The sequence below is a fragment of the Rattus norvegicus genome, chromosome 17 (assembly GCF_021556685.1).
Source record: "Rattus norvegicus strain SHRSP/BbbUtx chromosome 17, alternate assembly SHRSP_T2T, whole genome shotgun sequence".
Taxonomy (NCBI): domain Eukaryota; kingdom Metazoa; phylum Chordata; class Mammalia; order Rodentia; family Muridae; genus Rattus; species Rattus norvegicus.
In genome coordinates, this window is record NC_141550.1 from 81401270 (window position 1) to 81421151 (window position 19882).

General features: G+C 45.1%; 1 protein-coding gene and 1 long non-coding RNA gene across 7 annotated transcripts in view; one reads left to right on the top strand and one right to left on the bottom strand.

Moving 5' to 3' along the window:
- Fam107b (family with sequence similarity 107, member B) overlaps nucleotides 1-19882 on the bottom strand; it is a 206108-nt gene that overhangs the window by 121386 nt on the left and 64840 nt on the right. For both annotated transcript variants that reach the window (NM_001429379.1, XM_087591371.1), the window contains 1 exon segment: nucleotides 11852-11909. In NM_001429379.1, the coding sequence (NP_001416308.1) occupies nucleotides 11852-11909 (58 nt within the window).
- The window catches only part of LOC120097880 (uncharacterized), a 31438-nt gene continuing 16750 nt past the window's right edge, over nucleotides 5195-19882 (top strand). Inside the window, exons 1-4 of one of the 5 annotated variants that reach the window (XR_015641879.1) lie at nucleotides 5223-5361; nucleotides 11802-11951; nucleotides 12802-12859; nucleotides 17100-17227. This is a non-coding gene — a long non-coding RNA (uncharacterized LOC120097880). Of the gene's footprint in view, nucleotides 5362-8886; nucleotides 9797-11801; nucleotides 11952-12801; nucleotides 12860-16975; nucleotides 17228-19882 lie in introns of those variants that run through there. The other 4 variants (XR_015641875.1, XR_015641878.1, XR_015641877.1 and 1 more) reach the window with 4 other exon arrangements.

Here is a 19882-nt window from a genome sequence, read left to right on the forward strand (position 1 = left end):
GTATATTAAACCATCCCTGCATGCCTGGGATGAAGCCTACTTGATCATGGTGGATGATTGTTTTGATGTGCTCTTGAATTCGGTTTGCCAGAATTTTATTGAGTATTTTTGCGTCGATATTCATAAGGGAAATTGGTCTGAAGTTCTCTTTCTTTGTTGGGTCTTTGTGTGGTTTAGGTATCAGAGTAATTGTGGCTTCATAGAAGGAATTCGATAGTGATCCATCTGTTTCAATTTTGTGGAATAGTTTGGATAATATTGGTATGAGGTTTTCTATGCAGGTCTGATAGAATTCTGCACTGAACCCATCTGGACCTGGGCTCTTTTGGTTGGGAGACCTTTAATGACTGCTTCTATTTCCTTAGGAGTTATGGGGTTGTTTAACTGGTTTATCTGTTCCTGATTTAACTTCGATACCTGGTATCTGTCTAGGAAATTGTCCATTTCCTGCAGATTTTCAAGTTTTGTTGAATATAGGTTTTTATAGTAAGATCTGATGATTTTTTGAATTTCCTCTGAATCTGTAGTTATGTCTCCCTTTTCATTTCTGATTTTGTTAATTTGGACGCACTCTCTGTGTCCTCTCGTTAGTCTGGCTAAGGGTTTATCTATCTTGTTGATTTTCTCAAAGAACCAACTTTTGGTTCTGTTGATTCTTTCTATGGTCCTTTTTGTTTCTACTTGGTTGATTTCAGCTCTGAGTTTGATTATTTCCTGCCTTCTACTCCTCCTGGGTGTATTTGCTTCTTTTTGTTCTAGAGCTTTTAGGTGTGCTGTCAAGCTGCTGACATATGCTCTTTCCTGTTTCTTTCTGCAGGCACTCAGCGCTATGAGTTTTCCTCTTAGCACAGCTTTCATTGTGTCCCATAAGTTTGGGTATGTTGTACCTTCATTTTCATTAAATTCTAAAAAGTTTTTAATTTCTTTCTTTATTTCTTCCTTGACCAGGTTATCATTGAGTAGAGCATTGTTCAATTTCCACGTATATGTGGGCATTCTTCCCTTATTGTTATTGAAGACCAGTTTTAGGCCGTGGTGGTCCGATAGCACGCATGGGATTATTTCTATCTTTCTGTACCTGTTGAGGCCCGTTTTTTGACCAATTATATGGTCAATTTTGGAGAAAGTACCATGAGGAGCTGAGAAGAAGGTATATCCTTTTGCTTTAGGATAGAATGTTCTATAAATATCCGTTAAGTCCATTTGGCTCATGACTTCTCTTAGTCTGTCGACATCACTGTTTAATTTCTGTTTCCATGATCTGTCCATTGATGAGAGTGGGGTGTTGAAATCTCCCACTATTATTGTGTGAGGTGCAATGTGTGTTTTGAGCTTTAGTAAGGTTTCTTTTACGTATGTAGGTGCCCTTGTATTTGGGGCATAGATATTTAGGATTGAGAGTTCATCTTGGTGGATTTTTCCTTTGATGAATATGAAGTGTCCTTCCTTATCTTTTTTGATGACTTTTAGTTGGAAATTGATTTTATTTGATATTAGAATGGCTACTCCAGCTTGCTTCTTCTGACCATTTGCTTGGAAAGTTGTTTTCCAGCCTTTCACTCTGAGGTAGTGTCTGTCTTTGTCTCTGAGGTGTGTTTCCTGTAGGCAGCACCAAAAGCAATCTACAGATTCAATGCAATCCCCATCAAAATACCAATCCAATTCTTCAAAGAGTTAGACAGAACAATTTGCAAATTCATCTGGAATAACAAAAAACCCAGGATAGCTAAAGCTATCCTCAACAATAAAAGGACTTCAGGGGGAATCACTATCCCTGAACTCAAGCAGTATTACAGAGCAATAGTGATAAAAACTGCATGGTATTGGTACAGAGACAGACAGATAGACCAATGGAATAGAATTGAAGACCCAGAAATGAACCCACACACCTATGGTCACTTGATTTTTGACAAAGGAGCCAAAACCATCCAATGGGAAAAAGATAGCATTTTCAGCAAATGGTGCTGGTTCAACTGGAGGGCAACATGTAGAAGAATGCAGATCGATCCATGCTTATCACCCTGTACAAAGCTTAAGTCCAAGTGGATCAAGGACCTCCACATCAAACCAGACACACTCAAACTAATAGAAGAAAAACTAGGGAAGCATCTCGAACACATGGGCACTGGAAAAAGTTTCCTGAACAAAACACCAATGGCTTATGCTCTAAGATCAAGAATTGACAAATGGGATCTCATAAAACTGCAAAGCTGCTGTAAGGCAAAGGACACCGTGGTTAGGACAAAACGGCAACCAACAGATTGGGAAAAGATCTTTACCAATCCTACAACAGATAGAGGCCTTATATCCAAAATATACAAAGAACTCAAGAAGTTAGACCGCAGGGAAACAAATAACCCTATTAAAAAATGGGGTTCAGAGCTAAACAAAGAATTCACAGCTGAGGAATGCCGAATGGCTGAGAAACACCTAAAGAAATGTTCAACATCTTTAGTCATAAGGGAAATGCAAATCAAAACAACCCTGAGATTTCACCTCACACCAGTGAGAATGGCTAAGATCAAAAACTCAGGGGACAACAGATGCTGGCGAGGATGTGGAGAAAGAGGAACACTCCTCCATTGTTGGTGGGATTGCAGACTGGTAAAACCATTCTGGAAATCAGTCTGGAGGTTCCTCAGAAAATTGGACATTGAACTGCCTGAGGATCCAGCTATACCTCTCTTGGGCATATACCCAAAAGATGCCTCAACATATAAAAGAGACACGTGCTCCACTATGTTCATCGCAGCCTTATTTATAATAGCCAGAAACTGGAAAGAACCCAGATGCCCTTCAACAGAGGAATGGATACAGAAAATGTGGTACATCTACACAATGGAATATTACTCAGCTATCAAAAACAACGACTTTATGAAATTCGTAGGCAAATGGTTGGAACTGGAAAATATCATCCTAAGTGAGCTAACCCAATCACAGAAAGACATACATGGTATGCACTCATTGATAAGTGGCTATTAGCCCAAATGCTCGAATTACCCTAGATCCCTAGAACAAACGAAACTCAAGACGGATGATCAAAATGTGAATGCTTCACTCCTTCTTTAAATGAGGAAAAAGAATACCCTTGGCAGGGAAGGGAGAGGCAAAGATTAAAACAGAGACTGAAGGAACACCCATTCAGAGCCTGCCCCACATGTGGCCCATACATATTCAGCCACCCAATTAGACAAGATGGATGAAGCAAAGAAGTGCAGACCAACAGGAGCCGGATGTAGATCGCTCCTGAGAGACACAGCCAGAATACAGCAAATACAGAGGCGAATGCCAGCAGCAAACCACTGAACTGAGAATAGGTTCCCCGTTGAAGGAATCAGAGAAAGAACTGGAAGAGCTTGAAGGGGCTCGAGACCCCAAAAGTACAACAATGTCAAGCAACCAGAGCTTCCAAGGACTAAGCCACTACCTAAAGACTATACATGGACTGACCCTGGACTCTGACCCCATAGGTAGCAATGAATATCCTAGTAAGAGCACCAGTGGAAGGGGAAGCCCTGGGTCCTGCTAAGACTGAACCCCCAGTGAACTAGACTATGGGGGGAGGGCGGCAATGGGGGGAGGGTTGGAAGGGGAACACCCATAAGGAAGGGGAGGTGGGAGGGGGATGTTTGCCCGGAAACCGGGAAAGGGAATAACACTTGAAATGTATATAAGAAATACTCAAGTTAATAAAAAAAAAAAAAAAAACGAGAGATGGAGGGAGGAGCCTGGTTACTTGGGTTGGGTGTTATGATTTGAATATGGTTTGCACGGGTCTTAAACACTTGGTCCCCAGCTGGTGGCACTATTTGGGGACATTATGAAAACTTTAGAAGATGGGGACTTGTTGGAGGAAGTAAGGCAGTTTCTGTGGAAAAGGTTACATTTTAGCCAATGCTTCTTCCTCCTCCTCTTCCTCCTCTCCCTCATCTCCTTTCTCCTCATGTTCCCTCCTCCTCCTCCTCCTCCTCCTCCTCCTCCTGTTCTCCCTCTTCTTTTCACCCTGACATTTAGAAGGTCCTTTGCCAGATAATTCTACCAGGACGAGGATGAAGTTCTTCTCAAGTATGTGACGCCAACCAGTCACGGACTAGACCCTCTGAAGCCCAGCCAAACACAACAGTTCTTCCATGGAGATTTTCAGATGAGGTGTTTTGACACCGTGGTGAGAAGAAGAGCTGAGGCAGCACGAAAAGTCTTCCCCTGACCTAGAGTTAGGATCTGACACCAGTGTCAGTGCTGGGGCTGAAGCTCACAGTGACGGATCGCAGGCTATGTTATCCAGTCCCTCATCAGACTTCTCTCAATCTATAACCTAGTGGGTCCGTTTCTCTGGAGAACCTTGATTATCATAGACAAAGAGGTCCTCAAACAGAGCAGTTACTGAGAATATTTGTCCTATTCTCTATTATCCAAACAACGCACTCTTGACCATAACAAAGGAAATCGCAAGTATGGGAGATTTTCACTCGCAAAGCCCCCGCTGACATGCCGTGATTATTCGCCAGGCCAGAATCTCAGTCTTTCTTTCTCTTCTCAGTGCCTTTGTAAGTCTGATCTTACACCCTTCCCTTCGTTCTCACAGTGAGCACTCTATCTAAGAGTGCTGCATCCTCCAAATCTCACCTTCCCATGGGGGATCTGACTTCAGGGTTTCTCATCCCTTTTAACGTGCAGGCATGTTTGTGTGTACTATGTGTGCTCATCCATGTTGTGGGGCTGTGCAGGCTAGAGGTTGGCATCGGGAGGTCTTCACTGACAACTTGTCCACTTCATTTTTATGAGCTGGAGTCTTGCACAGAACTGGGAACTGGCTGTTTCAGCTGGGCCGGATGGTCAACCAGTCCGCCAGATTGGTATGGATCTACTTCCAACTGACACCTGCTGACGTGCTAGCCGCTGGTGTGGGTGCTGGGGACTCAGGTCCTCATGCTTGCACAGCAAACACTTTGCTCACTGAGCCATCTCCGCTGGCTCTGGCTTGATTTTTTAAATAGATGCTGTCTGCAGTGCTTTGAATGGCTTTGGTTCCCACAGAGTTGTGTGTGTCTGTGTGTCTGTGTGTCTGTGTATCTGTGTGTCTGTGTATCTGTGTGTCTGTGTGTGTGGGTCTGTGTCTGTGTCTGTGTGTGTGTGGGTGGCTTGGCCCACAGGGAGTGGCAGTATTAAGAGGTGTGGCCTTGTTGGAGGAAGTGTGTTACTGCGGGAGCAGGCTTGAGGTCACATATGCTCGGGCTACACCCACTGTGGCACATGGTCCCCTTCTGCAGCCTGCAGATGAAGATGTAGAACTCTCAGCTCCTCCAGCACCATGCCTGCCTGGATGCTGCCATGATGACAATGGACTGAACCTCTGGAACTGTAAGGAGAGCCCCGACTAAATGTTTTCTTTTATAAGAGTCACCGTGGTCATGGTGTCTCTTCATGGTAATGAAACCCTAACTAAGACCCAGTTCGCTGCTCTTAGGAAGCCGTTTGGTGTGGAGCCTTGGGTGTGTTTCCTGTGTATTTTGGTATTCCTGTGTTGGGGTGCAGAGAGAGAGAGAGAGAGAGAGAGAGAGAGAGAGAGAGAGAGAGAGAGAGAGAGAGAGAAATGACCATGGGACAGAATTACCTCTGACAGTGTCTCCCCCACTCACCCCTCTCCTTACTCACTTCTTTGCCTATATGCTGATATTAAAAATACTTCCAACAGCCTCCATAGTTTTTCATTCCCTGGTTAGTTTTGAGATTCAAATCCCCACTGTAGTAATGGCGGCGTGTGCGCCCGACAGCCCGCTGCCCTTTGCTGTGTAAAAAGCTAGGAGCCAAACAGTGGAGGTCATATGTGGCTGTACTTGGGAAACAAGGCACCAGCAACAGACTCCATTCAAGGGGAGCTTGGTGAACCAATGAGTTTAATTGGAATTACTCATAGAAGCATGGCAGGGCTGGGGGTGGGGTAGGCACAGAAGCATGGCCGACATACGGGCAGTGATAGGAAACCTAAATGAGTCTACTGATCTTGCTAAATGTTGGGGAAGGGCATCATATGCCTCCCTCCCTCCTTCCACAAGGGGATGTCTTCATTTATTAATGTTTAAGTTAGCCTGTAAGGACATGTGCTACTTTGTGGCGTCTCCATACACCTCTGTCACTGTCACTGTGCTTTGTTCTCATTTGGTCCCGCCCTCCACTGCCTTTTGCCTTTCCTATGCTCCCTGTCCTTCTCTGGCTTGTGTCTTACTTCGCGAGGACCCTCTCCTTCTGGGTTCATATGACCTGGACTCTATTACCCTCTCTTTCCCTTCCTTCCTTAAGAGTCTCTCCTCTCGTGGTCTCCTTTCTACTCCAAAGAGCGTACACACACACACACACACACACACACACACACACACACACACACACACACGGGTCTTGTGAGAAGACCACAGCACATTGGTTTGCTCTCACCCGCTCAGCTTTCAAGATGTGGATGATCGTGTTGTGCCTTGGCGTGCTGGGAGGAGGGGGTATAAGAAGAGCTGGATGGAGGGAAAAGTAAATCAATTGTCTACCTGCAAGCCCCACTCCGTGTTCCCCTTGCTGAAAGGGAGGAGCAGCGGATAACAATGAGCAATGCATCTCCGAAAAATGGAGGCTATATAAGGAGAACACTTGTGCGCTCAGCTAGACATCCACGGAGGCGCAGGGAAATGCTGCCTGCTTCTGGGTAGGCACTGAGGTTCTGCCTACTACGGTTAAGTCACTTACTAAGAAACCCTTCCAGTGAGCATAAGCGCTGGATTGTGAGAAACAGAGAACAATGACAGTGGTTAATATTAAACACAACCCCACAGAACCGCCACTGCCTCCCAGGTGGCCCTTACACATATAAACTATAGATCTCAGGACAGACATAGTGACAGACACCTAAGGATTAGGTCATCAGCCCAAAAAAAGGATATCAGTGTGAGCAAAATCAATTAGAGTAACTGGTTTTCACCTTATTAACGCCCTGGCCAATAATGTATCTCTCTTGACAAATGAATTCATACTCGTCTTCATAGCCTGCTTCATATATCGTGTTCTCTAAGAAAAATTCCTGAATTCCCCAACTGGTCATGTCTTCCCTTGAGAGCTCCAATGTCCTCTACTCTTGAGTATGCGTGCATGTGCTCTTGTGTGTGTGCACACATGGGCAAGCATGTGCGTGTTTTCCTGTGTGATAGGTGCAAGCACATGCCAATTAGAAGACAACCTCTATTGTCAGTCCTCAGATACCATCCACTTGGATGGATTTTGATGTTCTTTTGACTTTTCTTCATTTCATGTGCTTGTATGGGTGGTGTGCATGTGCATGCATACCTGTCGTCATTAGTACCAGGGAACTTCCTGTATTGTTCCTCTACCTTACCTTTTGAGGCAGGGTCTCACAATGAAGCACAGACTCCATCAGTATGGCTACCCTGCCTCACCAACCTGCTCTGGCAGAGTCCCCTGCCTCTACCTCCCAAGGCTGGGTTGTTAGGCCCACTCAACCTTCACATGGTTCTAGGAGCTTTGCTTATCTTGCTTTGTGGTAAATGCTTTAACCACTGAGCCATCTCTACAGTTCCCTACCTTAGCTTTTGGAACAGAGTCTTGCTGATATGGAGCTTGACAAATAGATGAGACTGCTGGCCAAGAAAGCCTGAGAACTGCTCTCTCTACCTCTGTAGCACTGAGGGGATGTGCACACTCCACAACACTAGCCTTGGATTTTTTTGTCTTTTTGTTTGCTTGTTTATTTTGGCTTATTGTGGTTTTTTTAAATATGAAGGCTGGGGATTGAACTCAGGTCCTCATGCTTGTAGGGCAAACTCTCAACTGACTGAACTGTCCCCCTGGCCCTCTGCTCTTGCTTCTCATTGGACACATTCTGCCCTTGTTCTTGGTGCGCTGTCTCTATAAGCCACATTTGACTACAAAACCCATGAAGACAAGGCTTTCTCAGCACCCTGATTTCTTACGTTTTACTTGTTTAAGGGTTATCGTTTGAATAGCTTATATTCCTTTTAACGTGTCTAATGGCGTCATTTCTTGTTGGCAGAGTGCTCTGACTATGCAGTAGCTGTTCAATATGGCACAATCTTCACACATTATCTGACACATAATAGACATCCAATAAATGTTTCCGAGTGAGTATATTACACTTTCATAGTTTTGAAATAATTTAACCAACACAACATTTCCACTTTATACCTATCAGGATTTCAAAGAATGATTCACAAATATAGGAGATCCCAAATCCAACGCTCTAAGCTAGAGACAGCCCTTTGGCAAGAGACCCTGAGTGAAGTACTCTAGAGTAAGCACGGACTGAGTAGATCCACAGAATTTAAGAAATACAGAGACTCTGCAACTGTCAGGATGGCTCCGGGGTCCAGGATACTTGTTTCTTTCCCAGAGCATCCAGGCTTGGTTGCCAGCACCAAAGCTGGGCAACTAACGACCGCATATAAAGCCAGTTACAGGCTTCTGTCTGTCTGCCTTCTCCTGTCAACTTGTACAGAAAAGCTCGCACAGATGCACGCATACATAAAAACTTAAATCTATAAAGAAATAGTAAGAAACTATTTTTACTTGGAATTTCTACTCACAGAATAGAATTATTAGGTGGAATTTTGAGATAATAAGACAGAAGCCACTTACTCATATGTCCCAAATATAAATTGACAATAGTAACAAAGAAAATGTGATTCTAGATTTCTTTCCTTTTTTCTTCTCCTTTTTCCCTCAGATACTGTCTTACTCACTATGTAGCCTAGGCTGGCTTCAAATTCATGATCCTTCTTACTTCTGAGTGCCGGGATGACCGGTGTGCACCCCTTTACCTGTCTTGGGATTCTAATTTTCAAACTGAGCATAGTTTCTCCTTTTCCACAGAACTGTTTTTCCCAGCTGTGCTCTGACTCCTAATGTGCTTGCCAAGGAGAACCTTACTACGGTGCCGGATTCCTACTGACATTCTCAGAGGGCCTAACAACCAGAGCAAAGTGGAAATGAAACACTTTTCTCTCCCTAAGGCATCGTGGGATTCAGTAGAGTCAATGGTATCTTAGAAAATCCTTGTACAAGGGCTAGAGACACGGCCCTCTGGGTAACATGCTTGCCATTCAGACATGAGGACCTCAGTTCAATCCTTACAACCCATTAAGAAAGCCAGCTCTAGAGAGGCACATAGGCAGGTCCTTATTGACCAACCAGTCAGCCTAGGCAATCTGGCAAGTTCCAGGCCAGTGAAATACTGTCTCAAAAACAAACAAACAAGATGCAAATTCTGAAGAATGATTCTTGAAAGTGACCTTTGGCACTTACATGTACATGCCTGTGTATCCTTATACACCCCTTCCAACTACCCATGTACACTCACAAAAGAACACCTTTGGAGCATGGCGATGCTGTCCCATATATATGAACAAATGCCCACAAGCTACAGTGGACACTCAGTCAGCAGAGCAAATTTTTTGCCATCCCAGCAATGATCAGTATCTAAGGAATTGAAAATCAAGGGCACAAGTACAGAAGTGACACTCAGAGCCACTTTCCAGGACAAGAGATGCAATTTCAACTCTGCCTTTGCCCCTCCTTTCCAACTCCAAGCATCATCAAGGGTCCTCAACTTCAAGGTCGTCACCATCTTTCTGGTCACAGTCCCCCAGTGTGGACTTGCTTGCCTCCTCTTCCCAGCTCCCAGCTGTACTTTGATGACACCGACATCACATAGCATTTCTTTCTTGTGTTATGAACATATCTGTCTCTTAAACGCGCTCTGTTGTCTGACTACAAGCACCAAGCACCCTGTCTGATTATTTTTGTTCAACAAGAAATCAAAGCCAAGCACAGAGCTGGCCCTCACCAAACCACGTTCATCTCCTCACAGAGGAAAGACAATACCTTACACAAATGCATACAAGGTACTCACTACTAAGACTCCTAAGGGCTGGGATTGTAGATTAGAGAGTGCTTGTCACCATGCATATGGCCCTGGGTTTAATCCCCACCATCACATAAAGTGAGTACAGTGGTACACAGCTGTGACCTCAGCACTCGGAGGTAGAGGCAGGAGGATCGAAGTTACCCTCAACTACCTAGCAAGTTCGGGGTTACATTAAAGCCTATCTAAAAAGAGCAGGGGTTAGGGGGAGACCTACCAATGACTGCTATATGTATGCTATATGTTCCAGGTGCTCAAAAATAAAGGCAGTGGGGTAAAAAGTGATTGAGGAATGTGAAGTGGTCGGGGAAGTTTTCTGTGGGGACAGAACATTAGAACTAACACACAACCAATGAGCCAGGAACATAGGGCTCTACAAGAGGAGAGTGTCCTAGGAAGAGAAGCTGAACCAAATCAATGCTCGTATTTGACGGGGATATGGGAATGTAAGCAAGGGAGTTAATAGCTGTAGAAAGAAATGGTATGTTACTGAGGTAGCCAGGGATAAGCACTTGCTACCAAGCCTGAATCCTATCCCCCGAGACCTAAATGATGGACACGGAGAACCAAGTCCTTCAAGCTGTCCCCTGACCACCCCACATGCTTGACGACATGACCACACACATAAACAAATGCATAGAGTAGAAGACGCCATGGCTGGCTGATAGCTAACCCTCTCCTCTCCTGCCAGAGGAGGAGACTACTTTTTTCCCCCTCATTTTGCGTCGTCTTTCCTTTATCGAGTTGAGTTTTGTAACCTTTACTGCCTGATTTCTACTAACTGATAAGCCTCTTCTAGCAACCATCGTATCTGGAGCCATCTTTTACTGACTCAGAGAAAACACAGTGGTTGTTAGGAAACAAAGGCGGGGAGTCGTGAGAGTTAGCTTTTACCCTGCTTAAGTCTTCCCCCACTAACGTTTATTTTCCCAACCATCGCCTCTCGCGATCATCACTGGCTGCAGCCTGAAGTTATAAACTTTCTCACTGTTTGTTTCTTTCCACACAAGCCCTGCCCATCATGAAGTAAATAACTTCAGCAAAACTACATACTTGAGTCCACACAAACATTTAGAAGAAAAACAGCCAACTGATCCACATGATATCTCCTAAGATAACTACAAGGATTTCAGTAAATGACCACACTCCCCGTCTTTTCTTTTTATTGAAAATAGATCCCCCACACACAGGATTTATCCTGATTATGTTTTCTCTTCCCTCCTCCCACTCCGCCTCATACCCCTCCCATCCACATCCACTCCCTTTCTGTCTCTCGATAGGAAAAAAAGAAAACAGGCTTCTAAGGGATAACAACAAAATATAACAAAATAAAATATAGTAAGATAAAACAAAAACTGTCAAATCGAAGTTGGACAAGACAAATAAAGAAAAGGAAAAGATCCCAAGAGTCAGAGATCCACTCGTTCTCACACTCAGGGATCCCATAGGAAACACTAGGCTGTAACATATACACAGAGGACCTGGTGCGGACCTGTGCAGCCCCTGTGCATGCTGCATCATACAAGCTCATACAAGCATCAATCATGTTGCTTTAGAGGGCCTTGCTTTCCCGGCGCCCTTCTTTCCCTCTGGATCTCACAGACTCCTTTATTTCTGTCTCTGAAATCCTTCTTCATCACCACCCACACTACCACCATCATCACCACTGTCTCCCTTCCAAGTGTCGCCCCATCCATAATTGTTATCAAGAAAGAGAACGAGGAAGGGAACGGGTTATTTTTGTAGCACAGTGGGATTTCCCAGATGTTCTGCCTGGGCCTCATCTCCAGCAACACTTCTAGCCTTCTTTGCAGTCACCTGGAACAGGGACACTTGCCTCTGTCATCTGCAAATCTTTTGACAGAGCTGAGCCCAGCCGTAAGGAACAGCATCCAGCAAGCAGCTGTACTCTACCTGATAGCGTCTTCTGCTCCAGCTCAGGACCCTGGGGCTCTTGATGGGATTCTTCTTCCTAGATTACAGCCCCAGAAAGAAAAGCAGAGAGAATGTGAAGGTAAGCGTTAACTTACAGCGGCATGTTTTTGTAAATCTGAATTCATATGCGACTAAAAGCAGAAACATAAACCAAGTCCTAAGTAATGGAGGTCTGGGCCCAGCATGGTGGCGTACGCCTTTAATCCCGGCAGGCAGGATCTTTGGGAGTTCAAGGCCAATCTGGCCTACATAGGAAACTCTAGGACAACCCAACCAGGACTACACAGAAAGATCCTATCTCAAAAAAAAAAAAAAAAAAGTGGGGAAGAGGTGAGAGCCGAGGTTTGGACTGTGTGTGTTCCTGTGTGTCTGTGTATCTCTATGCACCTATGTTTGTGTTTACGTGTCTGGGTGCCGCTGATGTGCATGTACTTGTGTGGGCGGGTGTTCGAGGAGGCCGAAGGCCAACCTTGGATACTGTTCTTCTGGAGATAAACCTTGCTTTTTGATGAAGCATATCTTCTGGACCCGGAGCTTGCTGACGGGGCTAGGCTGCTGGTCAACAAACCCCAGGGATCTGTAAGTCTCCACCTCCCCAGAACTCGACAAGCGCATTCTCTACACCGGCTGTTTTCTGTAGTTTCTGTGGCTCAAACTTAGTTCGTGCTTATAGCCAGCAAGCGCGGTAACAACAGCGCCATCTCCCCAGCTCCAGGGCTTGAGTCTTTAGATGAAGGACAGATGTTGAGTAGGAACTTTGAGGGTTCTAATCTCTGGGTGTCGTCCAGATACGAGAAGGAAGATGTGGCATAGTGTATCCACTTCCTATCTAGTTATCTTATAGCAGATGGCAGGATATTATATCTACGGATGAACGGCATTTCTTATTTATGAATATCATATTTTCTTTACCATTCACCCACTGACAGGCTCTGATGCTATTTCCATAGCCACAGAGGATAGCGTCATATGAGCACAGCTGTGCAGGTATGTCTGTAATATACTGATTTGTTTGTCCTTTGGGCTATGTAACCACCAGTTGAATAATAAATCATGATAGTTCTGCACAGGCACGTTTTTAATATGCTAATTCCCTCTCTTTGGGCTATGTAAGCAGCAGTTGAGTGATTCATGATAGTTCTGATTTTGATTTCTCTCTTTGAGGCCCACACATGCTCTTCTCTGTAACAGTTGAACTAGCTTGTGCTCCCACCCCAAGCATGTGAGTTTCTTTTCCGCCACATTATAAAAATATGGACAGCCACTCTGAGGTAAGACAGTATCTCACTGCAGGGCATCACGACACCTGATGTTTAAAACATTGCACGCACATGTGGGGTGGCATGCGTGTGTTTTTTTGTGGATGATGCCTCATGGGTGTGAGTGCATGAGGAGGCCAGAGGATGACATCGATGTCTTCCTGTATCACTCTCTACTTAACTTTTGAGGCAGGATTCCTTACTGAACCTGGAGATTACCACGTCAGCAAGACTAGCCAACAACATCCCAGACATCCTCCTGTCTCTGCCTTTCCAGTGTTGAGGTATAAGGCATGCACTGTTGGACTCAACTCTTTTTATGTGACTGCTGGGGATCTGAACTCAGGTCCTCATGCTTTCCCTGCTGAGGCATCTTCCTGGCCCCAAGAATCGATTACTTTTTTATGGCAACAGTCCTGGGCCCACACCATCTCCAAAGGGTCCTCACTGGAGACCAGATTCTTCCGTTGGCCCAACTTTAAAACCTCACAGAAGAGCACTGAATGGGTAACTTCAGTTTACAAGATCCCCACCCAGCTACTTCAAATGTATGTGTTGTAAGAAATCTGAACAGAATGACTTGCCTTTATCTCCCCGTAAAGGGTTTGAACTGACAATTCAGCAAATGGCGTGCAAATTATACAATACAACCCCACCAATGCACAGCAGCTCCACACAGCATATGAATTCTGGTTTCCCAAGGCCCGACAGAATTGCACATAATAAAAACAAGAGGAGTTATGATTACAGCCACGGGGAAAAAACCTCTTCCAAGATGCTAAAATTATCCAAGCAAAGTCATTTCATCGATGAGACAATCCTTTTTCAATTAGTGCCAGTGAGACTGCTCTCTCTCTCTCTCTCTCTCTCTCTCTCTCTCTCTCTCTCTCTCTCTCTCCCTCCTCCCTCACCCCACACCCCCAAGCTGGCATTGAACTCAGAGATCCACTTGCCTCTGTCTCCTGAGTGCTGGGATTACAGGCATGGTGCCCCCTCTGCCTGGCTAGGCTGCTTGCTTTTTATTGCTCTGACTTTCAGGAACATGAACCAACATAGCCTTTTTGCTTCCCACCAAACACGCTTACTATATCATCATAAATGCCCCACCCCAGCTTCTCTTTAAAGAAAATTGCTAAGCCCACGAGAATCAGGAGAGGGAGAGAGGACTGCAGCCCTCTTGTCTTGCAGCTCAGCATAAATTAAACAAGCATCCCTCTTCGGTAGTGTAGATGATGTTCTATTCAGAGGAAGAAGGCTCTATACTCATGCATCTTGTCTCTTGAGTGTGCCAGTCACTGATTTTCCCAGGAATGCTACCGTGAAATGACAACACCCCAATGGGAGGAACGTCGACTGTTTTTGCTGCCTGGTGGTCACTGTGTGTCCCAATTCCCTCCTTAAGGGATCCAGTACAGCTCTGAAGAGACTGCGGATCCTGTGGCTCCCCTGTGACTCAAGCCAAGGTTCACCAATCTATTGAACTCGGCTGTCACTGGTAGAATAGTCACGTGATCCACTCAGAGCTAATAAAAAGTAGCCAGGGCAGGGGAGACAGCTCCAAGAGTAAAGTGTCTGCTGTGCAGGGGTGAGGGCCTGAGTTTGAATCCCCAGAGCCCATGTAAAAGCAAAGTGAGGATGTGTGTGTGTGTGTGTGTGTGTGTGTGTGTGTGTGTGTGTGTGTAACCCTAGTAAATACAAATGAATCCCTGGTGCCAGTCAGCTAGACAGGTGAATGCTGCAGTGAACAAGAGACCTGGCCTCAAAGCAGCGTCATGACACCAACCCTACACATACACATCATACATCATACATCTACATCTTCATCATATACCTACACCATACATCTATATCTACATCCACATCATACATATACATCATATATATATACATCATATACATATACATCATATACATATGCATCATATATATGCATCATATACATATACACATATATATACATGTTATTTATTTTTTGAGAATTTTATGTGTGTAAACAATGTACTTAGATTATATCTACCTCCTACCCATCTTCCAGCTCCTCCTAGAGCCCCTACCACATTACCTCCCACATCATCTTCCCAACTTCACGTTCTTTTTATAACCAACTGGGTTCAATTAGCGCTGCCCATGTGGAGATTTAGTCCCGGGCCGGTTGACCTCATCATTAAGAGCTAATAGAAACATGTGGGTGCGATCTCATCAGTGCATCGATCCACCAATGAGTTCGTGATTTGGTGGCATTATCAGAAAGTGTGGAAACGTAAACAGACCAGAGGGCATGCGGCACTGAGGGTGTGTCCTGCCTACCCTCCTCTTTCTGGCCACCATGAGGTGAGCTCTTCTATTACACACCTGCCAGGGTGTCTGGTCTTACCACAGCCCAACAGCAACAGAGCACACCAGGAGCCAAAGCAAACCCTCTGGCCTTTAAACCGCTTCTCTCAGGCATTTGGCACAACAGCGAGGCGACTGACAGAGATCGCTATTGATCCCTGCGTTCCCTCGAAGTCAGCACAGAGGCTTCAGAAAGTAAGGCAAAGAGGTATTGCCAGCTGCCTCAAACTTCTCCAGGGTGAGCATTCCCTCCAGGCTCTCCTAAGAATCTGAGAGATGATCAAAGACTACTGCATTCCACACCCCGCCCAGTCACCCATTCAGAGCTCACTGTAAGCCCTGTCATTTGCAGAAGCTGGAGTTGTATCTGTCAGCAGGCGTCACGGCCATGAGCAGTGACACCCAAAACAACAGCATTTGGTTTCCTAAAGACTCTTCCAGAGGAAATAGGAACTTTGTGGTGATTTTTTTTTCTTTAAACCTGAACTGTCCCAGCTCTTATGAACCTGTGGTGAAGTTCAGATGCAGGTCTGGCCCCCAAGTACATGTCCCAAGGTTCAGTTGGTAGGAAGAACCATATGTAAATTGTCTACATGAATGAGTTCAGTATGATCTGAATTCATCTGGGGGAAGACATCCTAAAGTAAGATTCTCCAATGCCGACTAAAGTATCCGCGATGCTGGATACCCCGACACACAAGGGCCTTGCAAGGAGTATCTCTTAAGTCAACTTATAAGGCGATGCTATCTTGTATTTTAATTTAAAAATTTTAAAGACTTGTTTTCTTTTCTGTGTGAGTGTTTTGACCTGCATGTATAGCTGTGCACCATGTGCATGCCTGGGGCCTGTAGAGACGAGAAGAGGGCAACAGGTCCCCTGGGACCAGAATTGTGGAGGATCCTGAGGCCTTACATGGTGCTGGGAATCTGACCCAAGTCCTCTGAAGGAGCAACAGATGCTCTTAACTGCAGAGACATCCTTTTGCATCGACGATATCATTTTTAATGTTATTAATATAATTTAATGTGATCGCTCTCTTTTTTAAAGGAATTATTATTTATATATGTGAGTACACTGTAGCTGTCTTCAGACACCAGAAAAGGGCATCAGATTCCATTACAGTTGGTTGTGAGCCACCATGTGGTTGCTGGGAATTGAACTCAGGACCTCTGGAAGAACAGTCGGTGCTCTTAACCGCTGAGCCATCTCTCCAGCCCATGATAGTTTTCTTAGTTGTATAATGGTCATGTTGTATAACTTGGGAATTTGCAGGAAATTAAAGAAGTTTTGTGCTCATAACACCTGGCAAAGCTTCATGGGATTTCAAGGGTTTTCCTGAATTGGCACATAGCACTCATCTTTGAGACTATCATCAATAAAATGAATCATGTATGTCCCACTAACCTTTATCAACATTTTGTTTATTGTATCATAGTTTAGTGAGTTTTGGAGGTGGAGTCTTTGCATAGCCCAGGCTGGCCTGAAACTCACAGTTCCTTCCTGCCTTAGCCTCCTAAGTGCTGAGACCTCACCACAGAAGGACAGTGTCACACAGTGGAGAATGAGAGTCAGAAGACCCACATTTCCCCTCCAACACGACTGAGTGAGCCTGGCCGAACCTGTTCTTTCTTAGGCTTCATTTCTCAGTAACAGAGAGGAAGGTAACTGTGGCTGTGAAACCTTGTGGGATCTCCCCAGACCACATCCATGGAAGAAGCATGAGACACATACCGAGACCTCTAGTTTGGGAAGAGCATGAAGGTCAGTATCTATCTGATGGCGTCAGGACAACGCAGGCAAAACTGAAATCAGCACAATGAATAGAATTTCTGTCACTCCACACACAAGAATTCACTCAGCAAACATGTATTGTATGGGGCCTAGCCTCAGCATCCAGCCAATGCCAAGGGCATAGAAAGTCTAGAGAAACTCATGGAGGAGCCAGTGGTGGTGTTATGTGAGGAGAGCTGAAACACTAATGAAAGGTCTACCCAAGAGGATATACCTGTCTTCCAGTTTACTCTCTTTCCATCTGCAAGTGTTGCTATGCCCAACTCTTATTCCTGGGTAGAACCTGACAGAGCCATTTCTAGACCATATGTCTCTGTCTCTGTCTATCTGTCTGTCTCCCTCTCTATCTCTCTTACACACACACACACACACACACACACACACACACACACACACACACACATGCTTACATGCAATGCACACACACATACACCCCAATAGCCCCAGAAGGAGATTTTGATAGTTCAGCCCATTCTGGCATTGCCTCTGATCTTCCTAACAGAACACAAGCCTTTTGTCTCAGTTTCTCTTTTGTCAGAGCTTCCAGAAAGGGAACGGTTACTTGCAGTGAATTTGAGTGTTGGCTGAGGAGTGTCCAGGGTTCTTTTACAACGAATCCGATGGAGTTTCCTTGCTGAAGGCATCTTCCCCCTGGTCTAATCAGTCTCTCCACCCACACCTTCCTGCTGGTTTGATGCTTGCCACTAACATGCTCCAGATGTTCAAACTCATCAGAGCCCTTAAACGAATTCTGAACTTTAATCCAGAAAGGATTTTACTATAGTCGAATGTCAACCTTTCTCTCATCGCACACAACAAGCAGTGATATGGCACCAACCTTACACATGCCACTGGGCAAGTATGAGAGAGACCATGGGGACCTGGTACACGGCCCTGCCTTCCCAAAGCTCCTTCAGAAGGAAAGCAATCACGGCACGAGAAGACCCAGTGCAGAGTTAGGAGCAAGGCACTATGGGATACTGAGGGGCACCTCCTCATCTGCAGCTCACCAGAGCCAAGTAGCGGGAGAGCACCTTGCTAACTAACGTCACAGTCTGACATTACCAGAACACCCTGAGATCAGAGCAAAATGGCAGACTCCCTTTACCAGCAGGGCTTTTCCTTCTCTGGCCTTGTCTGGGGACTTGGAAACTTGCACACCCTCTACCCGCAGAGGGCCACATAGCCTTGGTTAGGTCACAGCTCAGTTAGGCTGCCTCGCCATGCTAATGAGGTGTCAGCACCTCAGCCTTCAGTCGGTGACCTTTCCACCCCGGAGGTTTGCACCCGCTACCCCAAAACTATATGACTAAACATCGGGGCGGCCCAAGGATGCTTTCAGAATGAATGTCATCTCGCTGCATGAGTCTCGACTAATCAATTAACTTCTCAGATACATTATATGACAAGGGAGAATAGAATACGTGGCCAGCGACTTTTATGGACAATAACCGATAGGAGTAGTTCACAGAGTTATAGATTTTAGAGCTGGAAATGACCCCACGGGGTCATTCAATGCAAGAGATCACTCGGGGCTCTAGAGGGCCATACAAACACCATAGTGAGGCAGTCAATTGTCACCACAGCCCTCTGCCCTTTTAAAGAGGAAGCCCCCAAGGAAGCCCCAGTAGTGGCTGGGTGACCCAAACCTTTTAGCAAGTGGAATTCTAATTACCAGTTGGCCTCTGACTTGTGCAAATTTTGTTGTGAATATTTAAACGAATCTTAAAATTGTCTCAGTAAATTTAAGCACTGAGAGATAGCTCCATGGGCTTGCTTTGTAAGGACTGAGTTTGAAGAAAAAAAACTGGGTGAGGTGCACCTTTATAGTCCCAGTGTTGGGGAGGCTCAAACAGGAGGAGCCCTGGGGCTTACTAGTCAGTCAGTGTAAGCTACTTGGTGAGTTCCAGGTCAATCAGAAAATTTACGTAATTAAAAAACAGAAAAAGAAAAGAAAGGAAGAGAAGAAGGAAGGAAGAAAAAGAGAAAGAGAGGAAGGAAGGAAGGGAGGAAGGAAGGAAGGAAGGAAGGAAGGAAGGAAGGAAGGAAGGAAGGTGAAAAGCCCCAGACTGTTGCTTATGCCTGAGTAACAACAGCCAAGATTGACCTTTGGCCCCCACATGCCTGTTTGTGAACACCACTCCCCAAATGTACACACACACACACACACACACACACACACACACACACACACAATTTTCGCTCAAATCATAAAATGTAAATAAACAAATGTTATTCTATAGTTAGCCATGCAGTTGGAGGCTACAACGTACAAATAGTAAACGGTTACGACAGTGTAGGAAGTCAGCGTCCATCCTCAGCACGTCCGCCCTCTCACGGGTTACTGTTCGGTTTGGCTTTTTAATGATAAGATCATTAGAACATAGACTTGTTTCCTAAGAATCCCTACCACAGTTAGTGTACCACAACTACACTAATCATACTGTATGTTCCAGCTCTGTCCTTGTGCGTCCTGCAGGGCCACTTTGTCTCTGCTGACCAGTGCCCCACCCTCCCATTCCAGTGGCTGCTGTTTTGTTCTTGATCTCTTGAGTTTGAGTTTTTTTTCATAGGTTTCACACGAGGGATTGTGAAAACACTGCTTCTCGTTCTGGTTTGTTTCAC